Consider the following 24,887-nt stretch of genomic DNA (forward strand, 5'->3'; position numbering starts at 1 on the left):
TTTTGGCATGACCGATGATTAATAATTTTCACTATAACAACAATCTTAATGAACAATGATTTATGTTGATTTTCAAGCAAAACACACAAAATGTTCTGGTAAAACTTGATTTTTTTTTAAACTGGTTTTCTTCATCTTCTATAATAATAAACTGAATGCCTTTGCCTTGGTCTGTCAGTTGGAGAAAAGCAATTTGAAGACATCACCACAGGCTCTCATTAATTATAATGGACTTTTTTAAAAACTATTTTCTAACATTGAGACATAGACCAAATGATTAATCAAGAGAATAATTGGTATATTACTCAATAATGAAAAAGTCTTAATTTCAGCCCCAGATTCATTGGTCATCAAATTGCTAGTGATTAAAATAATGATTTTCAGCACTAACTCAATGCTTTTCTCATATTCAGCACTCACCCCAAAGATATGTTTATGCAGCAACATTGACATATCAGTTTAGCAAATTTACCATGACCCCAAAGGCTTAGGATTTCTCTTTTCTCCTTGTCCATTTATTTCTGGTAGAAAAATAAAAATCTAATATAAAGGCATATTTGCTTTCTTACTGAAAAAGGAAATGTTCCTGTAAATCCTCTTTTCACTGCCAATAGCCTGACCACTCTGGAGAGCTCAATTTAGAGAATATTCATCACAATAGTGGTGCCAGACCCATAGAGTAAATGGAAACAAGTTTAAAACAAACAAATACCTCCATCTGAGCCACACTGCATGCCATTAGGCATTTTTATACAAGACCACATTCAAATAACTCACTTTTTGTGGATGTATTTAGTATCAAATTGGTTAGGTGAGATATTTTATCACTCTCAAATCTGGAGCCTGCTGTTTGTCTTCATTTTTAAACATCTGAATAGGAAAACTATTTATTTTACCCAATAAACTGTTCAGTTCCTGAGCCTCTCTCCCTTGCCCTCCCACTTCTTCCAATCCCAACTCATGTCTATTTGCCTTATCTTTTCAAAACAAACTAAAAATCAACACCCTAATGCTATTTGAACCAAAGAGCCAGAGGACTGGAGGATCTCCAAACCGTGTCTCAGTTTTGTCCCACAACCAACATTATTACTATCAATCAGTTATATCAATAAACTCTATTACTTGACAGAATGCAAGCAGTGCAAGGTTTTCTTTTGCTTTTTTTTTCCTCAGTCTGTGCGCATGTGTGTGCGTGCCTCCTGTCACAGGGTTTGGAAAGACTGCGAGGATTTCGTGTTTGACCACATCCATAAATATTGAAACAAGTTCTCTTTCTTCAAATCTCAGAATACTAAGTAAATATTGACATGGAGGGATCGGGTGGGACTGAAGCATCCCATACCTGTATTTAACACACTCTCATATGTGAACATACATGCGCATACACATGCTTACACACGCACACACACACACGTGCCCAGCTATGCTCTGAGCACTCTCTGTTCACACCAGAGAAGTCCTGGAAAAATTAATTACCGACTTAAACCGACATGAAACCCTCCTCACTAACACGTAACACATGAAATCTGAAACGTGCGCTACACTGAGATACATATACACAGTGACAAGCTTCACCTAAACACTAAATATAAATAAAATCCAGAGTAAAACCTTAAAGTTTAAATAGTGCTCTCACTCTTGGAGTTTCATTCCTGAAATGAATGTGTTATGTGTGTTTCTTTATGCAAGAGTGTTTGAGAAATTTCTGCACTGCAAATGAAGTTTTTATGTGTGTATTTGTGTGTGTGTGTGTGTGTGTGTGTGTGTGTGTGTGTGTGTGTGTGTTTATGCTGCACTCCTCCTGCCAACAGTAACAGCTCAGTAGCCAGTGAGCAGGAAGAGAGAGGTTCATTAAAAACCCAAATACAGCAGTTACATAACCAACAGTTCTGTTCATCCCAGAACCCCCTGTCCTACAAACACACTCCTCCTTCATCCCCATCTTCTTCTCCCTCCCACGCCTGCTGGCAGAGCCCACCCATCATCCTCTCCTCCTCCCATAGCAACAGCTCATCTCAGCTCTCCTCCCTTGTTCCCAGACCAACACACTGCCTCACTTCTCCGTCTCCCTCCTCCTTTATCTGCTCCCCTGGTCCCTGCCACCTCCTCCTCGCTCTCATCAAACGCTTCCTTCTCTCACTCCCACATCATCCAAGCTTCACTTCAAACTTTACTTTTATATACAGCAGGACTACGAACCAGGAATATTAACTAGGGTTAAAACAAGAAAACTTTTTGTTTTACTTTGACTACTGAGAGAAAAAATGACACACTGGTCCCAAATGTCTTTTCTAGTCTCAGGAAAATGCCTTCAGCTCTTTCAGAGGCGGAGTTTCATGCAGGGATTTGGTTTCCACTAGCCCCTCAAACTGACTTGCATACAAAGAATAAGCTGAGTGTAAGTGCAGTAAATGTGTGGGCACAGCAGATGGCAACACAGATTAAGGATTTGGGCTGTATCAGTGATTGTCTGGGATATCTCTAACCCAGAAACAACTGTCCTTATTCTCCTCCATCAGATTAGGGGCTGTTGCATATCCCCCTCCAAACTCCACCACACCACCACTAGAGAGACGGCTGAGAAACAATACAGCATTAAATGCATCTCTGTATGCAGCCGGCTCACATAAAGGAACAGTGCCCTCTTGTGGCTTGAAGACACATCTGAGATGACTGATGTCAATCAAAGGTTTCCAACACCTGGGTTGTGGACTGTTACCAGACACTCGAAACAGGACCACAAGCAAACCATATCATTACTCAAACAAAGCTGAATTATAATTACCTAACTTTGGAGATTATTATATTTCTACTTGAATTTCTCCTGGAATTAACAAAGTATCAATAAATCTATTAATTCGTATGGTAATTATCTGTCTGTTTGTGTCATCTCTCCCTATCATATCCAATAATACACTGACAACAATGTACCGATTTTTAACCAGTCATCACCACCTTTGCGTCATTTAGCAAGACATGAAACCTGAAACCTGACCTGTGTCAATTATTATTATTATTATTAATTATAACTTCAACGAGGACATATTTTATATTATTACAACTGTATTTTACTATAATGTTATCTGTTTATACACCATCAACTCTTATTTATGCCCACAGGCATATGAGGAGTTATAGTATTAACTAACATGTGTAAGTGTCTTTTCTGTCGGATTATATCTTGCTCTCATTCTTTAACATGTTATCAAGGTTTATTTGTGTTGGGTAGTGATTATGCCTCAGTCAAAATGTTTGATTTGTGAACATGCATGTATGTTCTAATTGGGTAAAGAGAACTATTACATTACCTCACCACCACAACCAATACACTCCCCTCGGTCCACAACCAAAATCAAATCAAAACGGTCCACAGAGCAAACAAGGTTGGAAATCCCTGACTGACATCATGGCAAAGCAAATTAAATGCAGAAATAAAAGATTAACAGAACAATGAGCATTTATTAAAGCCCAGCTAACCGCAGCCCAACTTAGCCTGCTAACATTAATATTGAGAACATCAGAACAAAGAGAATATAGAAATGACAGAAGCAGTCACATATACACAGGACATATTTACACAGAAACTTTAAACACACACACACTCAGACAAACACAAACATGAATTCAAAAATGTACTGGGGAGAAGTCACAGTGGAAGTGGCTGTGAATTTCTCGGGGGCTGTCATACTCAATCTTAACACAAGGGGGCACTGGAGGGCTTTCTGGAGAGGCAGGGCTGACCTGTGAAGGCAACAGGGATGTAACCTTGGTTAGGAGTGCTCTCCCCTCTGAGGTGTGAGGGCCGCAGGGTGGACACAGGTGGGAGGACAGTGGTGGTGTGTGTCTGGGTGTGTGACGAGCGCTGGGTGTTTGCGTGAGAGGGCCCGAGATCCCCCCGGGGGTAGAATGAGGGGGGAGGTAGGTTGGTGGAGGAGGGTGGCGGGTGATCCCGAGCAGGCCCCAAGTTGGCAGAGTAAGTTGGAGGGCACTGAGCACGCTGGTGCATGGCTGGCTGGCTGTACATGTTACCCCACGGGTATGACTGGTAGGCTGTGATCCCACCTGCAGGGAAACACAAACAGATCCAAACAGACATGTGATAATTGAACTTTGTTAGAGATAATTCAGTGGAGACCCAGGAGCAGGACCATCCCTCAAACACTTCTCTTTGTATCGTACTTGTATAAACACCTACCAGTGCTTCATACCTGTTCGTTGTTTTCTGTGCCCAACCATGACTCTCTTATTCCTTATTTCTTACATGTGCAATAAAAAGTAACCATGCACTTTACTGATATTTATACTTTACTGATATTAAATCGTGTTTTATTGCATTTTCACTGTGTTTTTAAGTCTCGCAGTCTTGTGTTTTTATTACTCTTGTGTCTCTTGTTTTGTTTGTTTTTTACCGTGTCCTTTTTGCACTGTGTGGGTTGAGCACCCATAATTTCATTGTACCCCTGGTTGTGTTGTGTTGTTTGTGTCTATTCCTATTTTTGTTGTTGTGTCTATTCTATTTTATTCTATTCATTAGAGTCCTGGGCATCAGCTGAGCCCACACCTCTTCCCCAAAGCCTTCCCCGCCTGCTCCACTACTCTAGTTCTATTTGACTCTCTGGTGTGGTTCTTGCTCCTCAACTGACTGCAACAGAGAAGCAAAGTGAGAGAGAAAGTCTGGTTCATTTTCTGATTAGATGAGACAATGTTACTGGTAGCTTGGGCAGTTCTAAGCCTTAGATGGGTATGAAGCACTTCAGGCTGAATCATCAGTATAAAAGATGTCAGAAAATATCTGGTTCTTTAATTTAAAAGCATAAACTTGTGTACATAACAACTTAAGGAGTGAAGTCAGCTACAGCTCCCCAGGGGCAGAAACATCCCATAAATTAGCTTGTTCTGCTGCATGCACCAACACTGTTGTTGTTGAAATCTAAGATTGTGTTCTGTAGAAAGCTGAAGAATACAAACAAAAAAAAACTGAATCTGATTCTTGGATAATTGTGCAGTATTTTGGAAGTCATTTTGAAGTTTCTGACTTTGCTACATACATCACACCTCTGACTGGCTTCTTCTCCACTACAGCATCAGTTAAGACTTATTGGTATTGCAATATTTAGAGAAAAGTGCCAGACCAAACTGGCAGAGAAAAACAGTGATAACCAACTGTTCCTCAGAAATAAGTTGAAGTCATTATATAAATAATTATCATATAGTACTGTTGCATTATACAGGAGATGTCCATGTTGAGGAACATTACAATTATCATCAAAGAAAACTCTGAAATGGTAAATTACAGAGGCAAAAATGTTATAACTTTATGACTCTCAGTCTTCTTCCAAAATGAATGTGGAGGCTATAACACCAGGGACAGTGAATTCATTTATAACACCTCAAGTAAATAATGTAGCCAGATGCCTCTTCTTTATATAGATGACAAAAAGCAGGACTTTCAGAGAAGCCTTTACAGGCTTATTTGTGGAGTAAATCGACAGGCTACTAATGAAATTCTACAATTTACTGGAGTATTTCTTGTGTTTTATTAATGTATGAATATTTATTTTTTATCTACACTGTACTACAAGAGACTATTGTTAGACTGTTGTTTGATTTTACATTCAGTGTTTTTGTTGCATCTATTTACCATTTTGGGACTTCTAATTTTTCCATGTGTATGTTTGTGGCTCCAAAAATAAATCAAATCATATCTAATCTATGTGACTCACCATGATGACCAGTGGACTGCAGCAGGATTTGTCCAGCACTCTGGGACTGGAAGTAGGCGTGGCCTCCAGTGGAGTAGGTCACCACCCCAGTGGAGTTTCCTCCAGGGCCAAAGGTCAGGTAGGAAGTAGGGTTGGAATCTGGAGGGTTGGGGGTGAGATAGGGGGAGGGGGTAAGGTACGCCATGCGGGATAGAGATGCTTTAGGTTGGTGATGGGGCTGGCTGGTGGGGTAGGAGGTCTGAAGCTGGTAGGACAGTGTGTTGTTCTGCTGGCTGGAGGACAGGTAATCAAGCTTCTCCCCAAAGTCAAACAGAGGACTGGGGACAGAAGAATTCAGTCACAAACACACACCCATAAATATACACTGTGTCACAACAGTGTTACCTCTGTGGTCTTAAACTCTAAAACTGCAAGGATACATATACTGTGTTTTCATCGCTGTGTTTTAAAGGAGTTACACAAGGGGTTGTTCACATACATTAAAGGGACTGTGACTGTCAGTATCTGTATCTGCAAAAAGGGGGCCTGACAGAAAGAGTTTGGTAACTTCTAATGAATATTTATTAATTACACCAGCTAGCTGTCATCAGAGCACCCACTAACAGGTTCAGTTCTTTCAAATTACAGCAAGACTAAGAGTCTACAGCCATGCTCTTAGCCTTATTAAGATTGATGGGAATATCATTAGTTTTTCAAGTATTTGTCCATGAACCAAAATATTGGACAAACTAAAATTCTGACCTGGCGATGGCACCAAGCCACATGTTCTCTCTAAACATATCTGGCCAAGCAGATAGTTTTGGGGTTGTATGATTAGGTTCTCAGATTACTTCTAAGGTTTATGCCACCACACAAATACAGGGGAGATTAATGTATTTTGTGCTCCAAGTTTTGAAAATGATATTCCAAAATTTTCAAAAGCACAGTGTTTTTAAGACGCGATGTTACTGTGCAGGACACACTGGCAACCCATTTTAAAGGAGCAATTATTTTTGTAGAAAGTAGATCAAATGAAAATATGTTATTTCATAATTTGGGTAAACTGAGGGTTTAAGTCTCTTCACAGCAGGACTGGTAAGTTTATTGATATTCGTTGTTTATTTTAGTAATAACTTGAATTGGGGCATTTCTTAGTGCTGTGATACATAATTGTAGTCAAACAAACATAATTTTGCACAAAGCAATTACTAACTGAGATGTCTCTCAGCATGATTCCTGAAATATTTCAGAGCCCCAGCTGAAACTGACTCCCCACTACCACAGGCGCTGTGTGAGCCATCATTATATCAGTATTTCACAGGATCCCTGCTCGTGTCTGCAGTCTGTCCTCCTGTCAACTCTCATGCCCGTTGTCCCTGTTCAAATCATTGCCTAGTATTCATGTCACAGTCTGCTGTGAACTGAACTGACCTGGTGTCAGTCTGCAGAGACTGGGTGTCACGATGGGCCAAGGTGGAGACGCCCTCCAGAGCATCCAGAAACAGAGGTGGGGTGTGAGCCGGGGTGTTAAGGAGAGGCGGAGAGGGGTTGGAGGAGTTGTACGTCGTTGTGAAAAGGGGGAGACTGGCTCGCCGCAGGGGGGGCGGGCTCTGCATGGGACGGGGGATGGTACTCTGTCAACCCGCCCTGAGATGAAAGCTGGTGCTGGCCCCCGTCTCTCACTCTGGATTGACCTTGGAGATGAAACACACAGATTTAAAGGGGCTGTGTGTAAGAACTGGCCAACTGTCAAATTAATACTCAAAACAAATAAGTGGCAAATAAGCGGACTCACTATCGCCTCAAAAGTGGTATTATGAGACAGACTACTATAAACTATAAACACCATTCCCCTGATTTGACAGAGGTTTCAAAAACGGTTGAAAACATTACACACAAATCCCTTTATATATCACTACCTACACCTGGTGCTCATTTAGAAAGCACTACCAGTCAATACTTTTGACTCAAGTCTGCAAAGCTTGAACCCAGTTAGGACACAATTTTCCATGTGGAAACACTAAGAGTCAAAATTGTTTACACACCAGGAAGAAGAGGAGACGGAAGAGGAGGAGCAGGTGGAAGAAGGGAAAGGCCAAGGAGACAAGGAGACAAGAGGCCCGTTTGGACATTTATACTTCACAGTATACTGAGGAATAAAAATGTAAAAATATAAACATTTTTCTGTCTTTTATTGTGTTCATCACGTAAAGAGGTTTTTATGGGCCACCATAAGCAACATTACTCATTCCTTTTTTGTGTTTAGAGTTTTGGGAAATGGAGGCATAATTTCAAGAAATGTGTGTTAGCAATCCAGAAAAACTGTAATGTCAGGTCTCTACACGAAGATTACTACACACTCAGCTATAGACAAGGTACCATGTCCCTGCTAAAAGGTCACACTGACATTCAAAATTAAGATAATCTAGTTTGAATTAATCATTTAGCAAAACTTACCGTTTCACACAAGGAAATAACTAAAATAAAGGTATCATAACTCTGGTTAACATTAATGTGTGTGGATTTCTATACCTGGGCTGTTGAGGCCAGCAAACAGGTTGTTGTGGGAGGGTGGGGTCTGGTTTGACAGGGAGGGGAAAGATGGAGCTGCAGGGGCAAGCCGGGGCAGCTTACTAACAAAATGACCAGGGAAAGAGGGAGCTCCCTTACTGAAAAAGAGAAAATATAGAGAAAATATAACTAACTATAACTACTAAATATAACTAAAATATAACTAAGAATAAGTCATGCCCATGCACCATGCTAGAAAAAAAAATCTCCCAATAACACCATCAGAACATACTGTAGCTCAAGAGTTTACTGACCTATTAGGTGCCAGTGTGGGCAGGGTGGGGTTGATTTGGTGATGTGGGGGGCTGCTGCATCCAGCTCTACTCTCTCTGTCATCAACCTTTGCTGTGATGGAGCGCTCCACTTTCCTCCACTTTGCTCTGCGGTTCTGAAACCAGACCTGTGACAGCAGATCATACAGATGGAGAAAAAGTGAACAGGAGAGAAAAGTGAAGGTGACAAAGAGATAAACAGAGGCTGAGTAGGGACAGGGTAGAGTGAAAGCCACTGCCAATTATCTACTATTTCTTTATTGCAATGGTTAAATTATCAAAGGAATAATGAGAGAAGATCATGAAAGCGAGATGACTGTCTGACCATGATTCTCTGAGGTGTGACGCCAACTGAAGCTGCGATCACTTTCCTCTTCTCTGCGTCAGGATAGTGGTCCTCCTGGAACAGGGCCTCTAAATGCTCTAACTGATCTGCACACGCAGACATACACACACACACACACACACAGTGCAGATCAAATATTTGCATTATCAAATTTGAACACACATGACCAAACAGACAATTTGTTACCGGTGCTGTAGAGAGTTCGTGTTTTCTTCTTCGGTGCAGGCGGCAGCAGGCGGCTGTCCACAGCCTCTAACCCCGAACAGCAGAGGGAAGCTGAGGGCCCGGCCTCGGCCCCTGCTGCTGTAGCGAATGGAGCGTCGGGTGGAGTAGACCTGGGTAATCTCCATCTGCCATGAACAAGCCAAACATGACCTCTGCACTCAATATCTCAGCAAAATTAAATAAGCAGCACCTCACATTTGGGAAAGTTAGGACAATCAAATTTCTGCTTGAAAAAAAAAAAGGCTTTAACAAGTGATCGATTATCAAAATAGCTGACAGTTAATTTCCTGTTTTTGTTTCAGCTCTATTACACTCAGATTTTACTCGTCAGCGCTTGGGGAGGCCCTATCCACCATTCAAATCTAACAACATGGATTAACAAGCATATTTGTAGCAAAACAAGCAGTTTTTCTAATTCTAAAGTTTCAGTTTAGCTTCCTGCTTACTTTTATTTTGTAATGAAAGCCACTGAGTCCTGAAATCAGGGAAATATAAATTTCTTGCTATTGCTCAACCCATGACTTTATCTATGATTATTTATGACTCTGCAAAACACGGATTACTGGCAAATTTCATGGCGTAGATACAGTAAGTCATACTACCAAATAATAATAAAATATAATCTGTTTTCCTCACTTCCACTTACAGTCAGATGAAATGATCTGCCACAGTTTGACATGATCAAATTCTGCATGTGCTTGTTCCAATGCATCAGTGAAGTTCTAATATCACAGTACATCACACACTGAAACAACATCAAACCCAGGATGCTATTTTCACAGCTGCATCATTAAAATTGCAGAAGGATATTGGTGTGCATCAATTCATATGTGCTAGACTGTAATTATACACAACAAATCAGTTATTATTCAGAAACCTGGAGATCTTTACCAGAACATGCAAATGAGTGTGTCGGATTGAGGAGGTTAAACTACATGCTCAACAGTATTTAAACCTACAGAAAAAAACCCATGTATGTAAATAGGAGGATAAAAATTTGAAACACCTCCAGTACAACACTACTAACTAAACTCAATAATATCTCATATCATTGAATTATACGTCTGCCAATATCAACAAAAACAATCAACTTTACATTAGTGTTTACTAGCAAAACACAAACATTTCCATTTAAGTTGCATTGTGGGTAAGACATTACATTTTGACAAGGAAGAAGAGGCTGTGGAATAAAAATAATATCTGGCTCTGCTGCATGGATTTTCATCCTTTTGTCTTCAAACTATCCATTTTGACTCCGACAGTGTTGTGATGTTAACTCATCTATTCTCACCTCAAGAGGCTGTGGACCCTGCTGGGGGAGACTGTGAGGCAGAAGGGGGCTATGAGGCCTTTTTGTCCCGTGGGCCTGAGGAGGTGCAGGTTGAATCGGGACTGGAGGTTGTGAGGAGTATATCAGGGGAATGGGAACCGGGGGGCAGTACAACCCCGTCCCCCCACACCCCAGGTAGATGGGGTCGGACAAATCACAGCTGTTCATCAGTCCAAAGGCAGGTTCAGACAGAGCCGAGCTCTCCTCTGAGCTCATCCCTGACACCTCCTGTATCTGACTCTTCTTTTCCTCCTCAGACCTCTCACTAACTTCTTTCACTCCTCTCTTGTTTCTCACTCGTTCGCTCTGCTTCTTACCTCGCCTCTTCTTAGTCTTTTTCTGCTCGTCTTTCTCCTCTAAACTTTTTGTTTCTTTGCTCTGTTGCTTATCAGGCATTATCGCCTTGTTGTTCTCAATCTCACTGTCTTCCATCTGCACCTCCTGTGCTTCCTCCTCCACTTCCAGCCTACTCTCTGGCTTCACCTGCTCCTCCTCCTCTCCCTCTGTCGCCACCACTTCCCTTCCGGACACTGTCTTTTCTTTCTCCCCCCCTTCCTCCTTCTCTTCTCGCTGTGTCTCCTCTCCTGACTCTTCAACCTCCCTCTGATTTAACACTTCCTCATCTCGTTCTCTCCTCCTCCCTCCTTCATCATCCTTTGTTTCCAGATCCTCCAGTTCCTCACACAGAAGGCTTGGACAGTCTGCAACAGAGTAAAGTGAGAGGTTGTTTACTTTTGTTCAGGTTCTGTTGAGCCTAGACCACTTTCACTGAGGTCATTTGTGGTCAGTCATCTGTGCTTTGTCTGCTACTTTTAATAATAACCAGACCTGGAGTGAACGCTACATTTTTTGTAAACTATACCAGAATGCCACAAACTAAGAAAATTGTAGCAATATGGGTAATTTGTGGGTTTTAACAACCAAAGGAAATCACATGCAACAATAAAAAAACAGAGAGAGAGAGAGAGAGAGAGAGAAGAGAGAGAGAGAGAGAGAGACTGTCATAGGCTGATGCCAGTAGTTTGAGACTCCATCATTAGCATGGAGAAGGATCCTTCTCTTCATTATCCATTAATCTACTGATTATTTCCTTGATTAATTGAATAATGTTTCAGTCTATAAAATGACACAGTGATGACAACTGGCCACTGTAAATTCCCAGACCCAAAGCTGACATTTTCAAAATGCTTGTTTTGTCCAACCAACAGTCCAGTCCAACAGTGATTATCAGTAATGTTTTAGTCAATTGTTTCAGCTCTACTGTGAACCTGCATTCAGTCCATGTTATGTCTAAATGTAGCTAAAAACAAACACTGAAAATACAATTTAATGGTTAATTGAATAGACCAAATCTGACAAATGTAAATAATGTAAACATTTAAGAGACTTCATGGGGTTACAACAGCCTCTGAATACCTCAAGTCCTGGCTGAGGCCATGTTTGCAACTGCTTTTCACTCTCCTTGTTTCATTCATGGTAAGATATATTTTATTCCATTACATTTTACTGGGAGTTTACACCCCTGGAGGCGATAAATATTGATTATTTCACCATAAAAATTGCTCACATTGTAAGAAATAACTTGATAATGTTTGAGGAGTTTCTCCTTTCATATTTCATGAGTCATGTGGTGACCTGCAGGTGGGCTGAAACCTGATAAACTTCATCCTCAGGAGGAGCTGCAGCCTGCGGTGACTTAATTAGGGTCCCAGCTGTGCAGCGCCTCGTGCCACCTCACCTGACCGTTAATTAACTCAGGCCGGCTAGCTGCTGCTAAACCAGCTAACCTGTCCCCGGTCCACAAACACCGGGTCGTGAATGTTAATAACCGAGTATGAATTCTTAAGTTGTCTCGGCGGAGCCAGGCTGCACGGGGAGCTGCACCTCTCAGGAAAGATTATGAGCTTAAGTACATCTGGAAAGTTTTAAAAGTCTTTCAAAGTTCACGAAACGATAAAGAGGTCGAGTGTAGTATGTCTTTGGTCGGCAGGTGACAGCTGAATACGAAAACAATTAAATGTCCTTACCAAAATCTTCAGCTAAATCTTCATCCATATTAACGATTCACAGCAGCGTCAAAAACCAATAAACGTCTACTAATAATCAATTAAGCCACACAGGGTCACGAAGCGAATTGCTCCTTGACAAGAGGCTGATGAAGTTGATTGATTGATTACCTCCCTCAACAGTGTGACGGTGAATTATCGCGTGAAGGGTGAAAGTGTACCAGCCAATCAGCGACCAGAACAAGTCCAATCAAAACCTGATACAATCTAGAGGGACATGATACATTTCTACAGTTTGACATAATCCACATTATTTTGGAAAGATTTTCTGTTTGGATTCACCGACAATGACATGAATTCTGATTCTGTGTTTTATCAGATTAACTAACTAAATTCATATTCACAAATCAACATTTACAAGCAAGAAATCAAACTTTTCTGAGCTGGGTAATGTGAAACAGTGGCCTTCATTTAATCTTTTGTTGAATGTTGAGAAAAAAAAACAAACAAAAAAACTCCAAAAGAAGTTTTACAAGATTTGAATTTAATTTCTTTTATCATCTTGATCTATCTTGCATGTTTACATACACAGGTTAGGCCTATGTGTGTTGAAAAAAGCTGTAAAAACAAGACACAAAATGTAGTGCATCTATACTCAGTAAGTAAATCTAAATGATCTCAAAAACAATACGCAGCAGTAATGGTGGGAATAATATGTGTCGGAGCTGTATGAAATTGATTATTGTAATTGTAATTTTAATGGGACTGTGTGTAGGCTATAATTAAAAATGATCATACCCCTGTGAATCGAATCGCAATGAAATTATATTAAAGGTTATTACAGACAGGATTATTGTGAAAATTGAGCTCTGCATTTGAATGTGTATTGGGTTTAAACTGAAGATTGAATCAGTTGTTAAATATTGACAGGGCTTCAGTTTTTTTCCACATAACAATAACTGATAATTATACTTACATTTATGTGTCCTAAGATCTAAATACAAGCCTATAAATACCAGACACCTGAAGCAAGAGGTTTGTGGCTGAAAAATAGCAGGACTTTTTGGGTTATGACACCTAAAAACAAAGCAATGTCTACTTTCAACCCATTTTCACCAGTTGCTAATTGTTCCGAATGAACGACACTGATCCTTTGAGCCTCTTATTTTGAAAAAGCCTGAAAGGTGCCAAATAACCACACATATACAACAGCTCATGATCTATTTTTCATTTACACATACAGCTCCCCGGTCCAAACTACTGCATGTGAGTAATGAAAAGTCCAGGTTAAAATCAGGTTCTTGTGCAGTTGTTCCTCCGTTACCCACCAGATGGGGTACTGGCTGGACCCCAGGGACGTAAACCAGCTCCTGTCTGCCCCAACTCAGGGGTACAGCTTTTATTCTTCTATCCTGCCCCTCCCTAGCAGAAGAAGGCTCACTTGCAACCACCCCCCTCCTCCTATTCTCCACATTTCCATATCAGCAGCCCGCTACCCAAGGCCAGGACAGCTTATTGTCTACTCTGGATTCCTGCGAAGGCCATCTGCAGACCCCACTGGTACTTACTTGTAGTGACCTTGGTCTCATCTGGTTCGATGCTAAGAATGTGAACCAAAGACCAATTTAGAATAATGCACTTTCCTGCTCCTGAATCCCCAAGGACAGTTTATCTAATTATTTCATAAGTACATTTTTATGTGATGACTTAAGAATTTTAACATCTCTGGCTGTTTCTCCCTTGAGGGTTTTCTGAGTTCAGTGAGTGTAAATGGGCTGTTAAAAGGCAGTGATCATACATACATGGTGGCTCTGTCAGATGTAGTGCTGAGGCATACAGGGTTGCGTGTAATGTCAGCGGGTTAGAAATGGTATGTAGGCCACACCACTGCTGGTGTGAGATAACACTAGAGCGAGACTTCATGTCTGCATGTGAGTCCTTTTGAATGCATGTTACTAAAATATATTTCCAATCTGAGCAGCCTGTTTTATCCACTGGTTTAACCACTCCCTGCTGAGTCCTGAGTGAACCAATGAACAAGACCTGGACCTCAAGTCTAAACGAAATCCAGCACCAGAGGGGAACTGAGGCACATCAAAAACTGGGAATTTAAATACTAACTTCACCTGGCCATATCGAAAGTTCTTACATTATTTATCCAGGTTTTGAAATAAGTGTCTTTGAGATTTCTTCCTCTGCACTAACAAAATGGAGACAATGGAATTTCATTTGTAATGCTCACAGCATTGAAGAATTACATTTAAATAATTCAACACTAGTGTGTCTTTCCAGCAACAATGTCCTGGTTACTTTGGATAATCCAAAGAGCACAATGACAGTTTTGGAACTACAGTCCTTTCTACCAAAAGAGGCTGTAATGTTGATAGCCTGATCTCTGGAGTAAAAACTTATTTGTAATTGTTGTGAGCCCCACAAAGGTAGAAGCAGAAATGTCAGAGACGGACATCTCAAAACTAGACTTATACAAAAAGACAACACTATCTGCACGACTACATACCACTACAGGCTGGTGAGAAAACATGTTGTTTTTTTTGTAATCTGAGTGAAGCAACTGTTTAAGTAAATTAATTCACATTAATCCGTGTAACAATTAACTGAAGCTTTAATTAGAGGGTGGTGAGAGTGTTGTTGATGAGGTCAAAGCTATGGTACTCAAGTAGGATCAGGATTAGTTGTGTTGCAAACTACAAGCACATAAGCAGCTCTTCTGAAGAGCTTTACAAGTAGCAGGTATATGTGATGACAATAAAAAGGCCAACAGGGCATTTATTGTATTGAATATTGAATTGTCATTTACTGTTTTTCCTCCTTTCTAACAGTCCCTCCATCCATTATCTATATCTCTTTATCCTTTCGCAGGATGACAGAGGGCTGGAGCCTGTCCCAGCTGACATCAGGCAAAAGGAAGGTCATCAGTCTGTCACAGGGCTGACACATCTACACAAATAGGCCTAATAATTCACACTCACAATCAAACCTACAGGCAATTTGGAGTTGCCAGTTAACCCACATCTTAGCACATCATGCACATTCCTCACCGACACAGAACCTTCTCACTGCAATACTTCATCAAAAACTTAAAGGGACAGTCTGTGTTTGCATATAAAACATAATGAATAAAGCTGGATTACCTTGACCCCTGGTGGCTTCAAAATTTCCAGGTTCACTGCATGTTAATTGGGTTTGATAATTTGATTAATGGTACATTTGTTATAGGGAAATAGCTTGAAGCTCCAAATAATAATAACGTGTTAAAGAAAGTTCATACTGGGAGAGTCATGTGACTGTTCTTCAATTTTTCGGGTATTGATGAGTCCAACGTGTATTCCTGAGACCAGACTGAACACAAACAACAGAATGGAGGAACCTCAAAAAAGACAAGAGAGGACAGATTTACCCAATCAGGTTTTTTTTTTATTTGGAACAGAGTGGCAGATTAGTGACAGGGCGGTGGCGTGGAGGATCCGCCTCCTCTCGCTCACTCAGCCAATGACAGAAACTCAGCCTTAAAAAAATGCAAATGTATAAAAACAGGAATGGGAACAGCAAACATAGAGTAGTGTAGCCTCCATTAGGCTTCACATACACACACACACACATACATACACACACACTCACTCACATATGCATACCTACACTCAAACACATACAAATTCACCCTCTCTCTCTCTCTCTCTCTCTCTCTCACACACACACACACATACACACGTCTTTATTTGGCTACGCAGGCTTATATGGGTACAAACGCACATGTTTACACTTTGACAGTCACTTTAGAAAAGACAGTACGTGTTAAGATCATTCCTGCCTGTGAGAAAGTGGCGTGTCGTCTGTCCGTCTGTCCTGCGGCGGAGAGACAGACAGACAGACTCAGACAGACAGACAGTGAAAAGACACAGTCAGTGTGTGTGAAAGCCACTGTGAGGGACCAGCTGCCCCACATTCAGCAGTGAACGGACTAAACACACGCAGACACACACATCGACAGGCTAGTCAGTGTACACAAGAGTCTGCTGTGAAATACCAAGGTGAAGCACTCGGGCATACGTACACACACACACACATACATACAGGTGGCGGGTTTAGATGAGGTGCAGACACACACACAAACACACACGCGTACATGTTCTCATACTGGTGAGGGGGCAGGCGACGTACACACACAGGGGTGGAAGAGGTGTGTTACCTGTCTGTGGAAGAGCGTGAGAACGGCTGGAGTAGGTAAACACACACTCAACCACAGTACATTCCAGCGTTAACTCACCCCTCTTTTTTTCTTTCAGACATACACACAGACAAAAACACACACACACACACACACACACACGGGCATCCACACACACCCAGACTAGTATAGTTTTGACTCCCATGCATTTTTGTTCTACAGTACTGAGTATAATAGAAGCTACTAGCCCAGTCGCACTGGTGTGGTTATTGTTACAATCTCTTAGATAGAAGCACAGCCCTCCTGTCTTCTCACATTCCCCTTCCCAAACCGAATCATAAACCCAGTACCCGGTCCTCAGCACCCCACCCCTACCAAAAAAAAAAGTTCCCACAGGTTAAAGTTGTCACCACAAACACTGATTCAAAGTCTTTCTTTTTTTCCTTTCATAACCAATCGCTTTAATCATGATTTAAGTTACCCTTTTGACTGAATTAGTGCATGTGGGAGCAACCTCCTGCGCAGATCCTCACTTCCTGTTTTACATTAAAGCCCCTCCCCATGCTTCCCAGAGGCCCCTCCCATCCCAAAAAACAGAGAGCCAATGGTGGAAGAAAAACAAAGTGAGGCATGCAAAGGGTGTGTGGGCCGGGGTGGGATATCACATGATGTGATTTTGGAAGGAGGAGGAGCGGGGGTATCAGATGATGATTGGACACATAGTTGTGCTTTTACACAAACAGACCAAACTCTAAACCCACCGGCAAACTGATCGATAACTAATCAATAACATATTGAAACCACCTGATCTCGCTCGTATCAAAAGTGATGACTATCACGATGACGATAATGATGATGATGATGATGGGGTTGATATGTGTTTAGATGATATGATCTACGGTATATTTAAAGTCTGTGTGGTGTGTTTCAATGCACAGAAAGTATATCTTTGCATATGTGTGTGTTTATTGTGTGTGTGTGTAAGTGTGTGTGTGTGTGTGTGTGTTTGTGTGTGTGCGCACGAGTGTGGATGTGGTTGACGAGAGCACAGCTCATCTAAAGTGATGACAGATGTGATGAATAAAAACTCTTCATGATCATGCAGATGGTTAGTGATGCCAGAAAGGATACAATATTTACATATAAACTTTTTTTTAAAACTGCTAAATACACATCCTCCTGTTTAAGTATTATTATTATTATTATCACGGTATTATTATTATTATTGTTCACCATCCAGCCCAAAACATTGATATATTATTGATTATTATTACTATCCGTAACTAGTCTTTGTACAGCTTAGAGGAGCAGACGGGTCGCGGAGCAAAACCTTGATGCGACCAGCCAGTGTTTCCACAGCGGCTCCTCGACGCTGTGGAACACGCCGAGGGTTGAGCACCGTCTTCTGGTTGGCCGAGCACAGAGAGAGAGGTCAGAGCCACCTTCAAGCAGATACAAGTGTGTGTGTGTATGCATGAGCATGTGTGTGGAAGCGTGTGTTTGTGGGGCTGTATGTATGTGCATTAGCGTGTCTTTGAGCACCAGAGGGATGGAAGGCACAAAAGAGACCTTTCCTCTCACCTTTGACCCTGGGCTCTGTGCGGCCAACCAGACGCTCTGTGTTTTTTTCGGGGGGGTGAGGGGCAGAGTCGAGTCCACCGCTCTCTTTTTTTTTTCTTTTGTGTCTCGCTCAGCTCGCTCCACCCCTCTCCTCTCCTCTTTCTTTTGAGCCTTTTCATTCGCTCCTTAAAAACAGAAGAGGAACTCTTTTTTGTGCCGGAAAACACAGGTTAAGCGCTTGTGTTTTGTTTTGTTTTGTTTTTTTACAAAATAATCATATCATTACATACAGAACAAGAGAATCTGTAGAATATTAATAACAACATTTACTTTAAAAACATCTCGTGTGTATGTGTTATTTTTTCAGAATATATTTGGATTTTTTTTTCTTTTTTTTGTCCTCTTTTTCGTTTTCATTGAAAAGAAAGTTCCAAGTCCGCAGAGAGAAAGGCGCTCTCAAGTATTTTCAAGATGAGAGGAGAGAGGGATGAGGAGAGGATGAACAGATGAGGGGGGAGCAACGAAGAAGAGCAGTAGGAGGAGTAGGAGGAGGACAGGAAGCTTAAAGTTATCTTTCCCTCTTCTCTCTCTCCATCTTTCTCTCTCCCTCCGTGTGCGGTGTGTCTCTCTGGCGTACGAGTGTTATGCGTAAAACTCTTCCTGCTTGTCTGGTTTCTGGTAGGTGACGGTGGCCTGTTTAGGTTCCTCCAGCGTGTAGCTGCCCTCGTCCTTCTTCTTCATCCTGTACACCAGCAGCATCACCAGGAAGGCGGCGAACAAGGCGCCCACCACGCCTCCCACTATCACCGCTGCAGAAAAACAGAAGGACAGAGGAGATCTCTTAAAACCTTTTCAAAACATTACATTTTACATCCTGCAAACACACAGACATACACATAAACAAACACTAAAATACCATTAGAGCCACAGTTACACCCTGCAGCCGACTACATCACTACAAACACGCTGCTTTAAAAACACTACTAGTCTGAAAGCAGAGCACAGCTACCACAGCATCGCTATCACCTAGCTGCTAAGTGAAGACTGATGAGTCTAAATGTGCCAACATACGTTCTGCGTTGCCAACAGCTTTGTGCTAAATTGCAGCCCTGCAGTGCTTCATAGGAGTTTAGCCTGATGGGACTGGTGTAACCAATCCGCAACAGCTGCATTTTTCCACCTTTCACTACACACATTGCTAATGAACTCTTACTGTGTGTGACAGATTAATGTGTGGTTATCAAATGGGGGGGGGAAAGAAAACTTTCCCTCGTTAAAGTAATTGGTATCGATGGCAAAACAGGGAACAAACTGTTTGTTATTTTTCCTAAATGCTTGAGGAACACTTTGTTTCCACTCACTGTGTGGGAGGTGTTGACTTTGTTTATCCCATTACTGCCAATATCAGAAATGCACAGGCTGGGGTATTTAAAATAATATAACTTTCCACAATGCACTGTCACAGAGAACTGCAGAAGTACAGAATCTCTCTGACACACTGTTTCTTGTATTTAAACCAGATCACGCAATTTTGTCTTATAAACATGTTCATCTCCCATCTCTGATTTTACTGTGGAAGACAACTGGAGGGTTGGACATGATAAATAACAAGTGCACCATTTGTAGTTTCGCATAAAAAAAGACATAATGAACTGCTCTGTGTTGATTTGTCAGTCTACCACTGTGGTCCAGGCTTAAATGTCCTGACAACTATTTAAACTAAATTTAGTACAGATATAAATGGCTCCCCTCAGGATGAACTGCAACAATGCCATCAAGTCAAACTTTTTAATTTGTCCAGGTCTTTGGTTTATGACCAAATACCTGAAAACTAATGATACTCCCATCAGCCTCAGCTTTAATTTGCATTTAGCACTAATTAGCAATTGTTAGTATGCTAACATTGCCAAACTCAGATGGTGACCATAGTGAGCACTACGGTGACAATCCTAAAAGTAGCACTGCCTTAATGACTAGCAAATCCTGTTACAATGTCAAAGACGGTAAAGACTGCATGTTTCTGTGTAGAAAACCCCAAATACATAGTGTGAATATGTACAGCACTGTATATGAATGTATGATCATGACATGTAGTTGCAATGTGGTTCTATCACACAGTCTAGTCTAAAGTCTGTTGCCTCCTGCTCTTTACCGATGACCAGGAAATCAGCGAAAACCACCGCCAGCAGTCCACCAATCAGAACAGCTGAAGGAGAGACAGAGAGCCAGTCAGGTCAGGCAAGTTGGCTGCTCCCTCACTTTCTACAACAGCTCTTTGGGATGAGGAGAGGGGGCACTTGCAAAGAAATTGGATTTGCCCAGAGGGAAAATGATGAGAAAAAGCAGGGAGAAAGGAGGGGTTGGATAACCCAAAGAAGAGGATTGCTTGTTCTCAACAGGGTCAAACGGGGCTAAGCAGCACATTCACTTATGGTGATGAATCTGCACTACGTGAATGCGAGGTAATAGCAGTTTATCTTTGCAGCTCCCAAAAAGCAGGGAAAGAATACAGGAGGCAACGGGAAACGTAATCTGACGGTCTATGAGGTGATTGCCAACAGGTTTATTTGATATAACAGGATGACAGGAGGGACAGGATCAGACAGACAAGCAGTAAGAAAGACACACGTAGTGCTGAACAACCAGGACAAAAAATCTGACATGACAAAACATACAAAATCCCCTCAAACATTAAGTTAACTGAGAGATATTCTTACCTATCAAGACCTCTTTTCTCTCCAAGATGTTCTTCTGTGGCAGCTGGGCGGCAGAGCTTCCTCCGTCCACTGTGTTTCCGTCCAGATCAGGATTCACTGGCATTATACCACGACCAAGATCGTTGCGGCGATCCTCACGGATCTCAAAATCTCCACTTGGCCCTGCAGCACCCACCTCGTTGGTAGCCTCCTGAGATAGAGAGAGGAAATTCACATTTGACGTAATCAAATTTGTTTCGTGGAGTCGTTACACTGAAACTTATCCAACACAAACAAAGAGCTTTCCATGGCATATGTTCCCCATCGAAACAATGAGCCCCTTTATATTCTGAGTGGTGGAAAGTTGCTTATTGTCCAACACATATACACACTTCATAAACTCTGGCAGCTTAATTATACTGTGGAAAACCAGAGAAATCTAAATGTATCATGCTTTAATGCAGAGCTGCTGTAAATAAACAGATGCACACACCAATCATAGAAATTACTCTGGTCTGTAAATAATTGAACTGTCAGTGTTAAAGAGGCAGTCAGAAGTCGGGCTCAGTATCAAACCTCAATAGTTTATTGGTACCAACAGAAATGAATCTATTAATACACAGTACTGAAAAAAGCTGGTACGTGCATCCTGGTCAGATGTGTGATCTTATTCTTTGATCGGAGGCTTCCTGATCTAAATGAGCTTAAATTTATTTAATTGGTATTTTATTCAGGCGAAGTTCTTGTACTTGTGCTTGTGCTTAGATAACATTAAAAGGTTAAGACTGCTGATATTCTACATTCTTCTTATTGTCTATACATCAAAAGACAGAAATGCTCAATGACAAGTACTGTCTGGGCAGCCAAAGCCTGATATATCTTATTGTTCTGTGCCAAAAACACCCACCATTGTCCAAAAACCATTTCAAATTCATAAATGAGCCTCACCATTGCAGTCTGTGACATGTTCCGTCATTATAATGTGCATTAATCCACATCAATCCCAACAAATACATCATTTACTACAGTGCCCTGCTGTTTCAGGAAATCACTTAGCCTTTTTAAACAAATAAATCCACTGACAAAACAATCTCATAAACCCTTTTAATGTGTGATCTGCCTTTAAAGATTAATGTCTTCAGGGGTAGTGAATGGGTTGAGCATCACAGATATGAAGTCTGAAAGTACGTGCGGTGAAAGTATTAGGTTGGCTAACATGTTGGTTTTGGTCTTTTTACAGGATTTGTGAAACAAACAAACAAAAAAACATAAAATAATGTCCATCTTATTCAACACTGGGAAATTTGTCTTCTTTCATAAACGTAATAAAAATAGTTTTTTGTATTGGAAATATACCATGCCTTCTTCCTGAGAGTAAGAGGAGAAGACTGATACCACTCTCGTGTCTGTATGTTAAATACAGAGCTGGAATCCAGAGGTGATTAGCCTAGCTTAGCATAAGGGCTTAAAAAGTTCAAAAATACACTTGCAAACACCTCTAAAACTCATGAACAAAAACCTTTAAAACACACCTTTTACACTTCTGTTTGTGGATGGAAATATTATGTGCTCTTTAGTCCATTTTGGAGGCAATGTTGAGTGTATTTTGGAACTTTGGACCGAGCCAGGCTAGCTGTTCCCCCCTGCTTTCAGTCTTTATGCTAAGTTAAGCTGATCGACTTCAGGCTTTAGATTCTTACTTAACTGACAGATGTGGGACAGGTATTGACCTTCTCATCTAACTCTTGGCAAGAAAACAAACAAGAGTCCTTCCCAAAATGCTGAACAATTTCTTAAGGTGACTCTTAAGAAACAGTTTGCTGACACATGTTTCTATTCCATAAGAAACTGAGTCATTTTGCTACCAGAGCAAGAATCTTACTAGGAATAGTATAGAAACGTTAAAACAGCATCTTAACTGTTGTCAGCAGGTGGTGGTGGTGGTATGAATCCTACCTGTGTAGCTGTGGGCTGCTGTGGGCGGGTTGTTCTCTCTGTTGGCATCACCTGAGTGGCTGTCGTCATGGGAACCCAGGGTCTGAAGGGGACCCTGGTCCTGACAGTGGTGGTGGTGGTGGTAGAGGCAGCTGTCGTGGCTTCAGGTGTGGTCTCTGCTGCAGTGGGTGTGTCTTCTTCTGTGGTGGTGTCCATGTCGAAGCCAGGGTAAAACGAGGTGGGCTCGGGCGACAGGTACATGTCCTCTTCTTCTTCTGTGGTGCTCAGGTCATCTGAACCGGCAGAGGGCGCTGCACTTTCTGCGGGGCTGGTCGAAGGGTTGGTGGTCACAGGAACAGCGGCGGGTGACCTCGGGGCGGTGGTGGTCTGGTCGGCAGCGGCGGCCCTGATTCTCTCCAGCTCTCTCTCTCTTTCAAGCTCACGCTCTCTCTGCCTCTCTCTCTCTTTCTCCCGCTCTCTCTCTCGCTCTCTCTCCCTCTCGCGCTCTCTCTCCCTCTCCCTCTCTTTCTCCAGCTCTCTGACCCGTTCCCTCTCTCTCTCCCTCTCTCTTTCTCTCTCCAGCTGTTTCTCCCTCTCTCGCTCCCTTTCCAGTTCCCTCTGCCTCTCTCTCTCTTTCTCCAGCTCCCTCTCTCTCTCTCTCTCCTTCTCCAGCTCTCTCTCCCAGAATGCACCACTCTCACCGTCGGCCTCAGTAGGGCAGCGGAGTGGCGGTGGGGTCCTCAGGGTTGGGGCTGGGCTCGGCAGCTGGGGAGGCCGAGGGGGCGGGGCTGGTGGCCTGGGTGGTAGAGAGGAGGAGGGGCTCTTCTGTGGTGAAGGACACGCCCACCGATGTCGGCCTCATACTGACCTCAGGAACTGAAGAGGAGGAGAGTTTAAATATGATTTTGTCAAACAACAATTCAGTGTAAAACACAACCACTCAACCCACCTGCCCACACACTCACAGACAACAGTAAATCAGACACTGAGACTATGGCTGGCTCATTCACTTCACACACTGTTGTCTACCCTCTAGTGAACAGTAAATTGAGATTTCAGACACTTTTAAGTCATTGTCATTCTGCATCATCACTAACAAGTACAGTGTTGCACGACTAATTTTTCAAGTCTATTAAATGCAACTCATTGCACTGTGGGGATTCTTGAAGACACGATATAGGGAATAAACATACAGACAGTATACTGTAGGCTATATGTAGTCCACTATTGAGCAAATAGGAAGTGTTTATTTAAAGATTATTTTGTAGATCATTTTGTCTTTACTTGACAGGGTAAATTAGAAAGTCAGACAGGACATGTGAGGGCAGATAGATGAGGACATACAAGCTCTTTGGCTGGATTCAAACCTGAGGTGGCTATTTGTTAGACCACTGGTGATGAGATTAGAAAATGATGTCAGGTTGGGGCTTTGTAGCAGTGAAGATCTTACATTTTCCATAATGCAACTTGATCGCATGTTTTGCATACATCTTTGTAAACTCAATAGCTCCAGTTTGTAATCAAGACTTTCTGTTACACAATTCAGGTTTCCAAGCGCAGACCAAGATAAACCTGTTGTGAACTGACTTTTTTTGTGTGTAAAAATTGGTGGAATGCTCCTTTAAGATGACAGCTTTCTGTCTCGTCTTGCTTTATACGTTGTAAATGTCAGTATACCCAATGACACATACACAGCTACGTTTGTTTTGTCAAATGGATCATAAAGTAGTGATTTTATTGACGACTCCGCACAGCAATCAGAGCTGCAATCAAATCGCTATTTTCTGCTCATTTAGCCGTCTGACAACACAAACAGGCAAACATGTAAATGAGAAAAACAACAGTGAATTGTGAGTTCGGCTGTACCAAAACATGGGGAGCAGGAGGAGACAGAACGGAGGTTTAGCCAACTGAGACTGAACTGTCTGTGTCTCTCTCTCCCAACCAGATGTTGACTGTGATGTTTTGTTTTGTTGTTGGCCGACTGAAGTCAGACAGGAAGACAAGAGATTTAATCATGTTCATGTTGTTTTGGTGCTTTTGTCTGGATGGAGACCT

At 41.8% G+C, this 24,887-nt stretch overlaps 3 protein-coding genes across 3 annotated transcripts in view; all 3 read right to left on the reverse strand.

Annotated features, from left to right (window-relative positions):
• Positions 1-3,141: 3,141 nt before the first annotated feature.
• Positions 3,142-8,299, reverse strand: LOC108897758 (uncharacterized). The gene is made up of 4 exons (XM_018697519.2): positions 8,235-8,299; positions 7,134-7,396; positions 5,724-6,040; positions 3,142-4,062 (listed from the first exon to the last, which is right to left on the reverse strand). The coding sequence occupies exons 2-4, from the start codon at positions 7,316-7,318 to the stop codon at positions 3,695-3,697; spliced, it is 870 nt and encodes a 289-aa protein (XP_018553035.1). The 5' UTR covers positions 7,319-7,396; positions 8,235-8,299; the 3' UTR covers positions 3,142-3,694.
• A 284-nt stretch (positions 8,300-8,583) lies between these two features.
• LOC108897757 (uncharacterized) lies at positions 8,584-12,663 on the reverse strand. Its single transcript, XM_018697518.2, has 5 exons — positions 12,474-12,663; positions 10,408-11,147; positions 9,078-9,241; positions 8,871-8,977; positions 8,584-8,673 (listed from the first exon to the last, which is right to left on the reverse strand). Exons 1-4 carry the CDS (start codon positions 12,499-12,501, stop codon positions 8,929-8,931), a joined length of 981 nt encoding a protein of 326 aa, XP_018553034.1. The 5' UTR covers positions 12,502-12,663; the 3' UTR covers positions 8,584-8,673; positions 8,871-8,928.
• Positions 12,664-15,865: 3,202 nt separating this feature from the next.
• Positions 15,866-24,887, reverse strand: part of sdc3 (syndecan 3) — a 36,252-nt gene continuing 27,230 nt past the window's right edge. The window contains 4 exon segments of the mRNA XM_018697606.2: positions 15,866-19,007; positions 20,916-21,105; positions 22,851-23,546; positions 23,548-23,705. Of these exon segments, the coding sequence (XP_018553122.1) occupies positions 18,841-19,007; positions 20,916-21,105; positions 22,851-23,546; positions 23,548-23,705 (1,211 nt within the window). The 3' untranslated portion in view covers positions 15,866-18,840.

This window comes from Lates calcarifer, linkage group LG3 (genome assembly GCF_001640805.2).
Source record: "Lates calcarifer isolate ASB-BC8 linkage group LG3, TLL_Latcal_v3, whole genome shotgun sequence".
In the NCBI taxonomy this organism is placed as follows: Eukaryota; Metazoa; Chordata; class Actinopteri; family Centropomidae; genus Lates; species Lates calcarifer.